General features: G+C 39.3%; 1 protein-coding gene across 1 annotated transcript in view; it reads left to right on the forward strand.

Moving 5' to 3' along the window:
• Positions 1-573: 573 nt before the first annotated feature.
• The window catches only part of LOC128647368 (neuronal acetylcholine receptor subunit alpha-7-like), a 509,652-nt gene continuing 495,445 nt past the window's right edge, over positions 574-14,780 (forward strand). Inside the window, exon 1 of the mRNA XM_053700153.1 lies at positions 574-640. Within this exon, the coding sequence (XP_053556128.1) occupies positions 574-640 (67 nt within the window). The remainder of the gene's footprint in view (positions 641-14,780) is intronic.

Below are 14,780 nucleotides of genomic sequence, written 5' to 3' on the forward strand. Positions count from 1 at the left end.
TCCCTACTATAGATTTTATGATTAAACAGTGGTCCAAGTTGACCGCTTCCCTGGCACTGCTTCCACAAAATTCTATTAAAACTCCACTCACATGCATAGTCAGACCAGAACTTATCACGATTCTTAAGAAGTGGGAGAATAGAGGATTATATAGAATAGCTGACATACTAGAAAGGGGCAAAATGCTGAGTTACTCCCAGCTACAAGATAAACTACATCCAATTAAACTAGATTGTTTTTTATACCTACAGCTTACCTCTACCATACAACATCTTCTGCCAACGATAACTAAGAACCCACCCACCATTTTAGAAAATATGTGTAGTGTAACGTCTAGACCCAAGAGCACTATATCACAACTTTACCAGGCAATACAAATCGGCTACATGGAACTCTAAAACCACATTGCAAACTAAATGGGAAATTGATCTTAATAAAGAAATAGAGACACATAAATGGCACACAATACTAAGTAACACGGGGAAAGGATTACTAAGTGCAGACATGCTTGAAAGCTGTATTAAAACCAATTTTCATTGGTATCTTACGCCGGTGATAACTTCATACGCCAGAATGCCAGAAATAGGTCCAGACTTTGTTATAGAGGGTGTGGAGAAGAAGGCAATTATAAGCACATGTGGTGGGATTGTTCCCACTCACACAGAGTCTGGAACCAACTATCCCGATTTTTAAGCTCTATTCTTGAAAGCCCAATTAAACTGTCTATGGAACAAGCCTTACTTCATATTAGACTTAAGGAATTTAATAAATACATCAATTTATTCATTAAGATAACATGCACAGCCACAAGGGTGTGTATAGCCCGTCATTGGAGGGAGGGGGCCCCTTCCTGGGAGGAAATTGTACTCAAAATCAAACATTACTACAGCATGTCAGCACAGGCAGCTTTTATCTTAGATACTCAAGAAACCTTCCAGAAGGTTTGGTATTATTGGATTTTACATAACCAGGTTTAGTACGCAAATTAATTCTTGCAGGGTTCTCCCTCCTGGGTGCTCTTCCCCCAAATTTACTAGGAGACCCGTTGTGACAGGAGAGAAATTTAATAAGAATTATGGATACAGCAATGTGGTCAGGAGATTGTCCCTTCTTTGTAATCTTTCCACCTCTCTTTTCTTTACCTTAATCTCTTTCTTTTTTTAGTCCTTCACTATTTTTTCTTCTCCCTGGTAAAAGGTTGTTTTGCAATATCTAGGAGTGGTTTATTGTAATTAGAAATACTAAATATCTATGATTAGATCGGGTTTTCACCACATTAGTACCACCATTACAAAATTTAATGTAAACCTGCATTCTAGGTAAAAGAAGATTTTTAATTATTGGTTTATGATCATTCTGAATAATGTAACCTTTTCTTTTTTACTTTTTTTGTTTCTTTTGGAAGCTAAGATTCATGTTGTAATGGATTGTTTCTTTTATCTGTTATTATGCTTTCATTACAAAATAATAAAAATCACTTTATCTAAAACTAAAAACAGGTGCTTCACTGATTTATTTCCTATAGATACAGATAATAAGCACTTAGCTGTGATGTTATAGCTTTCAGACCTGTCATCCAGGTTGTGGACACAGTGGTCTTGGGGAGAAAGATATTTAATCACTTTAGGTTCAGCTATCTGCGCTAATAAGCCTTCGCTTATATAGCTAGCTTCCTGTTTTAAGTTTAATTTAGCATACTTGGTCATGCACTTGTATAGGGATAAATAGATCCTCTTTAACTCTCTCAACCCCTGTGAGGTATTGAGCGTGGCCTTCCCCCTTAGGGATTTTATGATCCCCCTTGTGGAAAGATGTGGTTAATACATCGCCATCTACGGAAATATTTGCTATCTTTCCAGGAGAAATTTTAAAAGTATTAGCATCAGAGCCACTTAAAGGAGTCTGATCACCTATTTGTAGGATAGTGATTTCAGGTACAGAGTTATTCCTGAAATGAATCTCCACAGCATCTGGCTTCTCTTCCACCACGTGACAATTATGTCGGGTGCGAGATATACCGGATTGCTCATAATTAATTGGCCATTTTACTTGTGACCAAATTACATTTATGCAATCAATTATGGTGCTTAATCGCTTCAGGAGATCACTACCAATAATTAAACGATCAGTTGGCAGATCCACTATAATGACAGGGTGTTTGATGACCCTGTTCCCTAATTTAAATTTTAGCCAGGCCGTACCGTAGACTTTTAGAGAGTCACCCCCAACTCCTATTAGAGAACGGTTAAATTATTTTATTTTAGGTTTGTGGGGGGTTAGCTCATTTAGCTGTGTGTAGTACCTGTGGGATAGAATAGTTGCCTGAGACCCAGTATCAATTAATCCCATGATAGGTTTGGAGACTGAATCTTGTAGCTCAGCTAATACATAATACCTTCCTGCAGTTTCTATCATTTCACACATAAAATTTGCATTTTTGTACATCTGTGGGCTTCATCACATGTTACCTGAATCCGCCGTGTTTTCCCGTGCAGAAAGAACTTCGTACCTACCGGTTCCCTCTATGATAGGGTCGGCTAAATTCTTGTGTACCGCATCTGTGGAGATAAGGTTAAGAGAGTGCTGCAAAGGAAGAATTTGGTTAGTTTTTCCCGGATGAGGTTGCTTGTCATCACAGCTAAATCGTCCGTTTCCGGTCTGTGGAGAGAGAACAGGATTAGTATCATTTTTGATATTTATTATTACATTTTGTATATCTCTCCCCTCCCTTTCAGGTGATACTGCAGTGTTTATGACTGTGCCTGTGGTCCACTGCTGACCACTGGCTGTACCCCTAAAAAAGTATTGTTCGGTTGCTGAGCCGTAAGTTTTTGACTCATATTAGCGACTTGTTCGCTCAACCGAATTAGCTGGGTACTAAGCTGATCTACTTGATTGTACAAGTTACCTCTACTCCTGGGCCTAACCCTTGACGCCCCATAATAATGATTCTTGGACCATTGGTTCCCCTCAGAATCAGAGCCGCTATTTCTATCTTGGCGTGGTTGCCCCAGGGGTGCAATTTGTTCAGCATTATTATTTTGGGGAGCATTATTTACTTGGGGTGTCTGGTTATCCTGAGAATACCGTCGCCATCTATTGTATCTACCCTTACGTGGGTACCCATTATTCTGTGGGTATTCTCTTTGAGTGTAATTATTCGCCTGAGTATGTCCCCCGCTTTGGCTATAGTCTCTCTGCGCCTCATCCCGTGTTGGGGGAGGGGTAGAGTTAAACCTCTGTGGAGATGGTCTGTTTTCTCTGGCCACTTCCGCTTAGGTTTTCTCTTTAGACTCTAAACTTAGGGGGCTAGGTGACAACCTGGTTTCGGCCACTATTTTAGGACTGGGCTTTTTCTCCCTTTTATCCCCCCGTTCACTGGACTGCTGAATAGAGTATAACTTTGTACTCTCTTTGATCAGCCATTTGAATGAACAGTTCTCACCAAAATCTCTAGCTAAGTTAATTTTGATGGGTGTGGGCAGTGCTTCAAAAAATAGATTCACAAACTCTGAGCCTTCAAATATGGGATCATCTTCAGCCATGCTGTATGCATTTTTCAATACAGAAAGGAACTCGATTGGACTCTGATTCGCACTACATTTTAAACCATATACAGCTATTTTCGCGGCAGTTTTAGTGCAATGTTGCCCAAATTCTTTTCTGCATTATCGTTTTATTTCATTCCAGGAATGAATATTCATATCCTTTAGTGAAGCAAAGAATTTGTGATGTTTACTTTCAAATACCCAGGGTAGAAATTCAATTTTTAACTGCTCACTTGTAACACTCATTATAGATAAAGCGTTTTCAAAGGCCTCTAAGTGGTCAATTATGGAAGTGGACCCCCCTTTGGAAAATGGTCGTACTGTATTCTTTAGGAATTTAATTATTGTGGGGGTGTCATACACTTTATTTGGTATAACACTGGATCTTACTGGGGACTTATTGTTTGAGGTAGGGTGTCTTTCATTTGTCCTATCTTTATTTTGCTGAAATCTTACCCATGTATTTCTATCTGGGCTGCCTGAGAATCTAGCCCCCCTTTCTGACCCGTTATAGTAACTACCCTTTTCATCTGCGGTGTAATAATCTTCTGGGCCCCCAGAGTTAGATAATTGCCTAGAAACTCATTTCTATCCCAGTCCTTATAACTGCTAATTTGTTTCTTTAATTTATCTATTGCCTGTTCATATGCTTTTTCAGCCTCACAATATCTAATTTTTAGAGTTTTATTTTCATCTTGGCATTTTTCATATTCTTCTTCGAAAGCTGTAAAATCAGCCACTAATTCCTGATTATATTTATTTAAGTCAGAAGCCTTTTGGCTAGCGTGGAAAACCTCTACCTTTGCCTGAATAAAGGCATCTTGAAATTCTCGTAATTAATCATTTTCATCCCTTAGTCACCCTAATTGTCTGATCTGTCCTGCCATTTGGTTAGACATCTCACAACTCAAATACATTAGGATCGGCCAAGTTTAGAAAATTAATTCATCATGCCCCCTAGATTCTGTGCATTTATTAAGTTGCAGTAACATTTGGTATAATTCCCCATCTTCAAACCACATATCTTTAACTAAATCTTTGGCCTTATCTTATATAAGTTTACTATCATAGGTAAAATTGGAAACGCCCAAACGGAAACCATGTCTCGGATTGGCCCTTAACGGAGCTGAACATGTTCACCATGGAAACGCATCCTTTGAACAGTTAATTCTCTTAGCTGCCATACCGGGTTTTGGCCACTCGGGGGCAGCAGACATACAGACAAAACAGATTCACCTTTAACATTTCTAAACATTTTTAACAAGTTAATTATTCTTATAAAATGATTATTTAATCAGACCATAACTCTCTGCATCAATCACATACAAACCCCAATTATACATGGGTAGTATCAGATCATTTTTCTGATTATTCTGATACCAAATATGTTATATTATTAACATTTTATTATATTAAAATAACTCATATTGCTAATTATTAGCTTAAAATCCATCACAATTTCATCAGCATCCTGGCATTTATATACAAATAACAGCCTATTCTGAATTCAGCACTGCATTGTATTCCAATATGAATATATTACATTTCACGTTTCTAATGGATCTTGGAAGTATGAAGTTATTTCTTTTTAGGTCCACAAATACTCTTAAATAATACAGATGCTAAGATATTTTACGCTTTCAAAAAAAATAATATATATATATATATATATATATATATATATATATATATATATATATATATATATATATATATATATATATATATATTTCTATTTCTAAAAGGTATTCATTTTCATTTTTATTTTTTTTATACAGGGAATTGCAAATGCTAATTTGTCTGCTCTCAGTAATTTTAAGTTTACACCATAGCATTTGTCTTTGCTGGCTAAGGTCTTCACTGCCCCACCCACATAACATGGGGTCAATCCATGAGCTTGTGCTAATTATCAGTCCCTTTTGGAAAATGCTTGCATTTTCAACATCTCTCCAGACGGGTCGGCATCTCCGTTGGAGGAAACCTATATATGGGCATGTGTCCTGATTCCAGTCTGCTAATTTCCATCTCATTAGGTCTTAAATCAACAGTCTTAGACATTTATGTCTTTATTAACTGTATGGGGTAAGGGATTTTCTGAAGCTTGCATTTTCAATTAAGGAGCAAATGGTTTTGTCCTGTCTCAAGCCACAAACTCTGTTCTCTCCCAAAATCACTTCCACAACATTCTTCTAAGTGACTGTTCTAAATTGAGCAGGCCAAATGTTTCATTGTCCCCACCTGTGTGTTCAGCATAACTTTACATGCTGAGTGGGGGATAACTGAACATGATTGAAGCTAGTTTGTCTGAAATAAATTAATCATTTTCTACTGACCAGCCAGATCTGAATAAATATATATATTTATTAACCTTAAAATATATGATTAAAATATATATTTATTAACCTTACATATACCTTGACAACCTTTACCACCTGGAATAACACTTCACCGCCAGACTTCAGGAACTGTGAGTACCTATTTCGGGGTTAGTGTCAGGGTGCCAGGAATCAGATTAGAAGTGCAAAAATAATCACATTTTTATTAATAACAAAAAATAATAAAAAGTCCACAAGATAAATAACAAGCCAGGAGTCAAAACCAGAGCTGGTAGTCAGACGAGCCGAGTCAGGAGCCAAAGCGAATAGTCAGACGAGCCGGAATCAGAAACAAGGAAAACAGCAGAGTCAGGAACAAGCCAAGGATCAGGAACCAGGAAGGACGTCAGACAGCCAGGTAATACACAGGAACTCTCACAAACAGGTCTGAGACAACGCAAAGGCAAAGCATACTGAACAGATGCCCTTTAAATAATAAGTGATGACATCACAATTCTGAGACTGCATCCTGTCTCACACAGATGATGCACACCAGTCTGGGCATAAAAGGAAGTGCAGGAAATGAGCAACATCCCCCACAATGCACCATAGTCAGCAAGAGAGGTGAGTAAAATGGCTGCCAGAAGCACATGGCAAACAAAACATGGAAATAAACCCTGACAGTACCCTCCCCTCAACGACCCCTTCCCCGCTGGAGGACAAAAGGATTATTGGGGAAATGGAAGGCACGGAGGAGGGTGGGAGCATGAACATCAGAGGACGGAACCCAAGAACGCTCTTCTGGACCGTAGCCCCTCCAGTGAACCAAATACTGTACATGGCCCCTGGACATACTCTTCATGGTTGTCAACAAAGATAGGACTGGGACGAGGCAACACAGAGGTAAACCTATTATAAACCAATGGTTTCAAGAGGGAGACATGAAAAACATTGGAGATGCGCATTGCAGGAGGAAGGTCAAGGGCATAGGCCACAGGATTGACCCATCAGAGTATTCAAAAAGGACCAACATAACAGGGAGCCAGTTTATTGGAAGGCACATGAAGGTTCAAGTTGCGGGAGGACAGCCAAACTCTCTCACCAACCTGGTAGGAAGGTTTGGGCAGACGCCTACAATCAGCCTGGAATTTTTGGCGCTGCATAGAACAATGAAGGCAATCCTGAATCTGCACCCACGTGGAACGGAGTTGCCGGAGATGCTCCTCCAAAGCCGGAATACCCTGAGACATGAATGAATCGGGCAACAAGGATGGTTGAAACCCATAATTCGCCATGAATAGGGATAACTTGGAGGAAGCATTAATAGCACTATTACAAGCAAACTCTGCCCAAGGTAACAGTTCAGACCAATTATTGTGGTAATCTGAGACATAGCAACGGAGGAACTTTTCAAGAGCTTGATTAGACCGTTCCGCAGCCCCATTGGATTGAGGGGAAGGAAAGCTGGATCCCCATTTGAGCACAAAAGGAACACCAAAATCTGGAGACAAACTGGCTACCCCAGTCCGACACTATCTCCTTGGGTAATCCATGTAAACAGAAGACCTCCCGGGCAAAAATTGAAGCAAGCTCCTGAGCGGTAGGCAACTTCTTCAAGGGAATGCAATGTGACATTTTAGAAAAACGGTCAACCACCATAAGGATAACAGTATTGCCATTGGAAACAGGGAGCTCGACAATGAAGTCAATGGAAAGATGTGTCCAAGGACGCTCACCATTAGCAATAGGTTGAAGAAGACCCACAGGGAGGCGTCGAGGAGTCTTATTCTGTGCACAAACTGAGCAGGAGGCAACATATGCAGCAACATCAGAACGAAGACCTAGCCACCAGAATTGTCGAGTGATAGATCAAATCATTTGGTTCTTGCCTGGGTGACCTGCGGCTTTAGGATAGTGGTAAGTGTGCAAAAGTTTAGTTTGAAGATTCTCAGGAACAAAACACTTACCACTAGGTTTCTCAGGAGGTGTATTGGTTTGTGCAGCCAGGATTTCCTCCCCCAAGGGAGAAGTCAAATTAGTACGTATGGTAGCTAAAATATGGTCAGGAGGTATAACAGTAGTAAGTACAGACTCCTCCTTGGACAGAGACGAAAATTGTCGAGAGAGGGCATCAGCCCTAACATTCTTACTACCAGGCAGGTAGGAGACCACATAATTAAACCAAGACAAAATAGCGCCCATCTGGCCTGTCGGGGCGACAAACGTTTTGCTTCAGATAGATAAGTTAAATTCTTGTGGTCAGTAAGAATGAGCAGTGGCACGCTAGTACCCTCGAGAAGATGCCTCCATTCATTGAGTGCCAAAATTATGGCCAGTAATTCCCTGTTGCCAATTTCATAATTGCACTCTGCTGGAGACAATTTCTTAGAGAAGAAACCACACGGATGCAAGGAACCGTCAGGCGTAGGACGTTGAGACAAGAGGGCACCTACTCCAGTCTCAGACGCATCAACCTCAAGAATGAAAGGCAGGACAGGGTTAGGATGAGCCAGAACTGGAGTGGCAGCAAAGGCAGTCTTAAGACTATCAAAGGCCTTAATGGCAGTAGGTGACCAATGGAGTGGATCATTCTCTTTATGGGTCATGTCTGTGATAGGTTTGACCAAGGAAGAAAAGATTTTAATAAACTTTGTATAGTAATTGGTGAACCCAAAAAAACGTTGAATAGACCGAAGACCAACTGTGCAAGGCCACTGCAGAACTGCAGATAACTTGTCAGGATCCATGGAGAACCCTGCAACGGAGATAACATAACCTAGGAAGGTTACTTGATTCTGATGGAACTCACATTTCTCGAGTTTACAAAACAGGCTGAAGAACCCGTGTAACATCAGAACGATGAGCCTCAAGTGTGGGTGAGTGTATAAGGATGAAGTCTAAGTACACCACAACACACTGTTGCAACATATCTCGTAGGACATCATTAATAAATTCTTGGAAAACAGCAGGAGCATTACATAGGCCAAAGGGCATTACAAGATACTCATAATGCACGCTCCTGGTGTTAAACGCTCTTTTCCATTCGTGGCCCTCCTTGATCCTAACGAGATTGTACGCTCGTCTCAAATCAAGTTTAGTAAAGACCGTAGCTCCCTTGAGGCGGTCAAAGAGTTCCATAATGAGAGGAATAGGGTAAGCATTCTTAATGGTAAGACGATTAAGACCCCTATAATCGATGTATGGTCTTAACTTGCCACCCTTTTTCTTCACAAAGAAGAAGCCAGCCCCTGCAGGAGTGCAGGATTTGCAGATGATCCCCCGCGACAGAGCATCTGCAACATACTCCTCCATAGCACAATTCTCTGCAACAGACAGAGGGTAAACCTTGCCCCGAGGAGGAATGGCTCCGGGTTGCAGGTCTATGGCACAATCATAAGACCGGTAAGGAGGCAACGTACCAGCACGCACCTTGTCAAAAACATCTAGGAACTCTCGGTACTCCTCTGGCAATTGAGATACCGAAGAAGTGCACAAGACTTTAACTGGTTTCCGAAGACAAGTGGAAATACATTGCGGGGACCACAACAAAATTTTGGACAAGCGCCAGTCGAGACTGGGATTGTGCTTTTGGAGCCAGGGATAACCCAGAAGAACCGGAAAATGCGGAGAGTTTATCACCTGGAACTGGAGGGTTTCAAAATGGAGAGCTCCAACAGCCATGGACAATGGAGCAGTTTCATGAGTAACGAGTTCGGGCTGAAGGGGCCTGCCATCAATGGCCTCAATAGCAAGTGAAACGGACCGAGGCAAAACAGGAATGGAGTGCTTTGATACAAAAGCACTGTCAATGAAATAGCCTGCAGCACCGGAGTCAACAAGAGCCTGGGTGACTATGGAGGAGTCCACCCAGGAAAGGACAACCGTGACCAAAGGTTTCTCCTTAAGCGGTTCCGGGGACGAGGATAAACCACCCAAGGTCTGCCCCCGACAGGACCTTAAGTGTGAGCGTTTCCCGACCGTGTAGGACAAGTCTTCAAAAGATGGCCCTGTAACCCACAATAGAGGCAGAGCCCCTCCCTCCTCCTAAAAGCATGCAAGTGCTTTTTTCTTAATGCTTTTTTTTGGCTACGCTGCATCCAGGTGGATTCTTTTGGCTGCGCGCGTAGCCAACATTCTTTTGGCAGCATGCACAACTAACGACGACGGACGTGTTACAAATATGATTATAGTATAGGTCTTCTAGCATATTCCATAATCCATATTTCAGAACAATGACTGTATAGATTGTATTAAAGCACAAACATGTCATGAAATTATTGTGCCAAAATTTTAATGGGGACATTTATCATTGCATTTAGTAAGGCGTAAATATATGTAAGCACTTCCAATCAGCACCAAAAGTCGACTGTCAAAAAAATATACAAATAATGAAACTCATTACATACTAATTAGTAAATACAATAAAGAAAAATGTACTTAACCAAAATAAGTGCTTCCATAATCCTTTTCATTGACTGCACATCAGGGGTCGGCTATCTTACTATATAAATGGTAAATACAGGCAGTCCCCGGTTTATGGACATTCGACTTAAGTACAACTCATACTTACAAATGGAGAAAATAGAGCTTTATCGCCAATCCTTTCCAGTATAACCCAAAATAATCAAAATCCAATTGTCACAAGGACAGAAGGTGATGTGAAATTGTCTGAACAGGGGCACAGATAGCAAAACAAACTTTTCCCTATGCTATCTAAAACTAAAAAAATGTTTGGCTAGAGCTTCACCTAAAAAAAGTGCCTGTTCCAACTTACATACAGATTCAACTTACGAACAAACCTAAAGAATCTATCTTGTTTGTAACCTGGGGACTGCCTGTATCTTAGTTAAGCTTAGTTGTAATAATATAAATATTGTGGTTGGATGATCTATTCTAATTAAAGAAAATAAATGTTTTTTGATTGAAAGGTCAAAAATGAAGTAGAAAACAAATCATTGTTGTTATCCCATACAGGATAACCATATTGACATTTACTTTGTTACTCTTCTGCTCATTTAGAAGGTAGCACATTTATAGTTATATGAAAAATGCAGTTTCATCAAAATATACTATCCCTGTAATTCATTTTTGAAGGGATAGAGCATCAAAAAGATTGTGCAGATCTATCCAGCACAAGGTCCTATTCAAAATCAATTGTAAAGGGAAATCTGTGTGAAATCTAAATGAAATCCCGATATCCACTATTTAAAATCCTGTGAAGCGCCATAAATAATATACATATGTGTTATGTAACCCCACGCTTTTGATTTTTTTTACCCAAAAAGTTTTGAGAGTCAATAAATAAATCTGACTAATTATTCTAATTTCGTCGCAATGGGGAAAAAAGAGCCAAGGCAGTGGCACACACAATAAAAAGTAACTATGGGCGAAATGTATTAAGCACTGGATGCTGCTTCTGAGCCCTTGTGGGTCATTTGAGCCTGGACTCCGAAATGTAAGAAACAGCAGTCATCCAACCACTGCTAGTTACCGTCTCCACCACCTCTGAGGTGGCAGACATAAAAAACCCAATCACATTCATTTGGGGTGATTGACAATCTCTGTTCTTGCATGATAGAGGGCTGCACTTGTGCAATGGTACATCCGAGCTGTGGATATACAGTGTCCGCTGCCCATTCGCCGCAAAAGTGGGTGAACAGATTCTCAAGTCGGGAACCTTGTCCATCCACTGATTGATGCATGGGCCCTATGTGTGTTTTATAATGCCAGTTCTTTATCACAGAGCACTACAACATTTGCAAAAAACTTTAGCATAAAAAAACCCCAAAAAAAGCTTAAAGGGACACTGAACCCATTTTTTTTCTTTTGTGATTCAGATAGAGCATGACATTTTAAGCAACTTTCTAATTTACTCCTATTATCAAATGTTCTTCATTCTCTTGGTATCTTTATTTGAAATGCAAGAATGCAAGTTTAGATGCCGTTTTTGGTGAACAACCTGGGTTGTCCTTGCTGATTGGTGGATAAATTCATCCACCAATAAAAAAGTGCTATCCAGAGTTCTGAACCCCCAAAAAAGCTTAGATGCATTCTTTTTTTTTAAAGATAGCAAGACAACGAATTGATAATAGGAGTAAATTAGGAAGTTGCTTAAAATTGCATGCTCTATCTGAATCACAAAAGAAAAAAATTGGGTTCAGTGTCCCTTTAATAAATGTCAAATTACAAACTTTCATGTGGTTTCTACACAAAGATGCAAGCTTTGTATGGTTTTCATGTAAATATATAAGCTTTTGCATGGCTTTCATGTAGGTTTTCTAGAGGGTAATACATGTTCATATAGGGTTGCCATCTCAGCCATGTTTTCCTGGACTGTTATGAGTTATATATATATATATATATATATATATATATATATATATATATATATTTTGCAGGGTGCGCAGAAGGGAACATGCATTGCACCCCTGGACAGCACACTAATAGAGACAATGTACAGCACTATTCATGCTCCTCGATGCACACTCTGCAGCATGTGTAACTCTTAAAGGGACAGTCAACACCAGAATTTTTGTTGTTTAAAAAGAAAGATAATACCTTTATTACCCATTCCCCAGTTTTGCACAACCAACACAGTTATATTAATATACTTTATACCTCTGTAATTATCTTGTATCTAAGCTTCTGCTGACTGCCCCTTATTTCAGTTCTTTTGACAGACATGCAGTTTAGCCAATCAGTGCTCAGTCTAGGTCACTTTACGTGCATGAGCTCAATGTTATCTATATGAAACATGTGAACTAATGCCCTCTAGTGGTCAAAATGTATTCAGATTATAGGCAGTCTTCAAGGTCTAAGAAATTAGCATATGAACCTCCTAGTTTTAGCTTTGAACTAAGAATACCAAGAGAACAAAGCAAAATTGGTGATAAAAGTAAATTGGGAAGTTGTTTAAAATTGCATGCCCTATTGAAATCATGAAAGTTTTTTTTGGACTTGACTGTCCCTTTAAGTGTCCAGGACAACATGGCTGAGGTTGCAACCCTATGTCCATATGGATGAAATATATGTTGCATTTCTTTTCAATACATATGGATGGTTGTTGTAGCAAAATGACTGTGCATTTAAGGTAAATCTTATTTAATTTAACTGACTGTAGCATTCACATAATTTTATATACTACAACTACAACTGTATGCAATATGGCTTAGGGCCCCCATTAATGAAAATACAGCCCTCCTGAACAGAGAGTCTGTCTGCTCATGGTCATAGTTTCTGATGCAGCATTTACTGCTGGAATTTAACATTGCACAAGGATTTTCTTGAGCAGCACCTTCTCCTGCTCTCATGCAACCCGTTGTGTGAGCTTCCCTAACCGGCACTTATAAGGGGTTAAAATATAAGAACAGCTTTAAAGAGAGTTGTGAGGTGAGGAGTATCTGTGCTCTGTAGTTGTACCCAGCAGTTTAACACTCCTTTAAAGGGGCAGGAAACTAAAAAAAATGTCTTCCATGATTCAGATAGAGCATGCAATTTTAAACAACTTTTTAGTTTACTTCTATTATTACATTTTCTTTATTCTCTCTTTTTTTCTGTAAAGCAGGGATGTAAGCTCAGGAGCGTGCACGTGTCTGGAGCATTATATGGCAGCAGTTTTGCATGAATGTTATCCATTTGCAAGAGCATTAGATGGCAGCACTATTTCCTGCCATGCCCCAAGGCAGAACATGCTGTGATCTGAGATGGCATCGCAGAAAATGTAGCATGTCTGCAGAAAGAATGGGACACTTGAGGGAACTGTTAGCACTTTCACTTTGCAGGACTACTCCACATTAGAGTGTTCTCTTCAAACAGAGCTTTGCTCTGCCTGCGTTGTGTAAGTTTTCCTTAAAACAGTGCATCCAGATCAAAGTGCTGTTTGAAGACAAATATGGAGCAGTACTGCAAAGCAGCAGGGGCTGGCTCGCAGGGATTTGTTTAACCCTGCCCCTAGCCTTTCCCAGTTTGCAAAGCTGTGACTTCTAAATGTAAGATGTCCTTGTGAGCAATGCACATTTTTTATTACTACATTTCTACCTTGTGATATTAAGACCAATAACAAAGGAAACAAATTTGAAATTTTGAACAAATTTGAATTTCAAAACGTAATATTTGTTTTTGTCTGCAGCGAATTTGCAAAGCAATTTTCAGTTGCTGCACTTTATTATAAAAGTTAAAAAATTGCTTTACTCTCTAGTTAATTAACACATTACCATTGAGCTGGTGATTTAGTGTAACTGCCTAATTTAAAAATTAATTTAATATCAAAATGACCTGCAGACAATTTTTCACAAAAAAAATTCTCATTCCAGAAAGTGAAGACAAGTTCTGCCTTTGGGCTGCCATGTAGTGCTCTAGATGACCAGACACCTACCTAGGCATCTCTTCAACATAGAATATCATGAAGAACAAAGCAAATGTTATATTAGAAGTAAATTCATTTTAATTAAGCAACAGACCCTGTGGGACATTTGATCTAAAAGTCCTCTTAGTAAATACTGACTTTATGCAGTAATCAAACCTCCAACTGCCTTGGAATGTTTTAATTGAACCACTATTAATATCACTGCAAATACCAATAATTTCCACCATCCCCCTTACACGTCAGTTGTTCCTCTGAAACCCCACTGCTTCAGACAGAGCATACAATTTAAAAAAAAAATCCCAATTGTCCATTACCTCCTCAAAAAATCATTGTTTAAATTGATCCACTTAAAAGAAATATTATTTTTTTTACAAGTCTTGTGAATTATGAGATACAGGTGTCCATCTTAAAAAATCTCAACTGAAAGAACAATCCCAGATTTTGTATTTGTAGGTTTGTATAATTTAAGCAATATGATATATTGCCAATATTACGACATAAGACAATAAAATAAATGTAAAATTAAAGGATATACAAAGTACCATTACAACA

This window comes from Bombina bombina, chromosome 2 (assembly GCF_027579735.1).
Source record: "Bombina bombina isolate aBomBom1 chromosome 2, aBomBom1.pri, whole genome shotgun sequence".
NCBI lineage: Eukaryota > Metazoa > Chordata > Amphibia > Anura > Bombinatoridae > Bombina > Bombina bombina.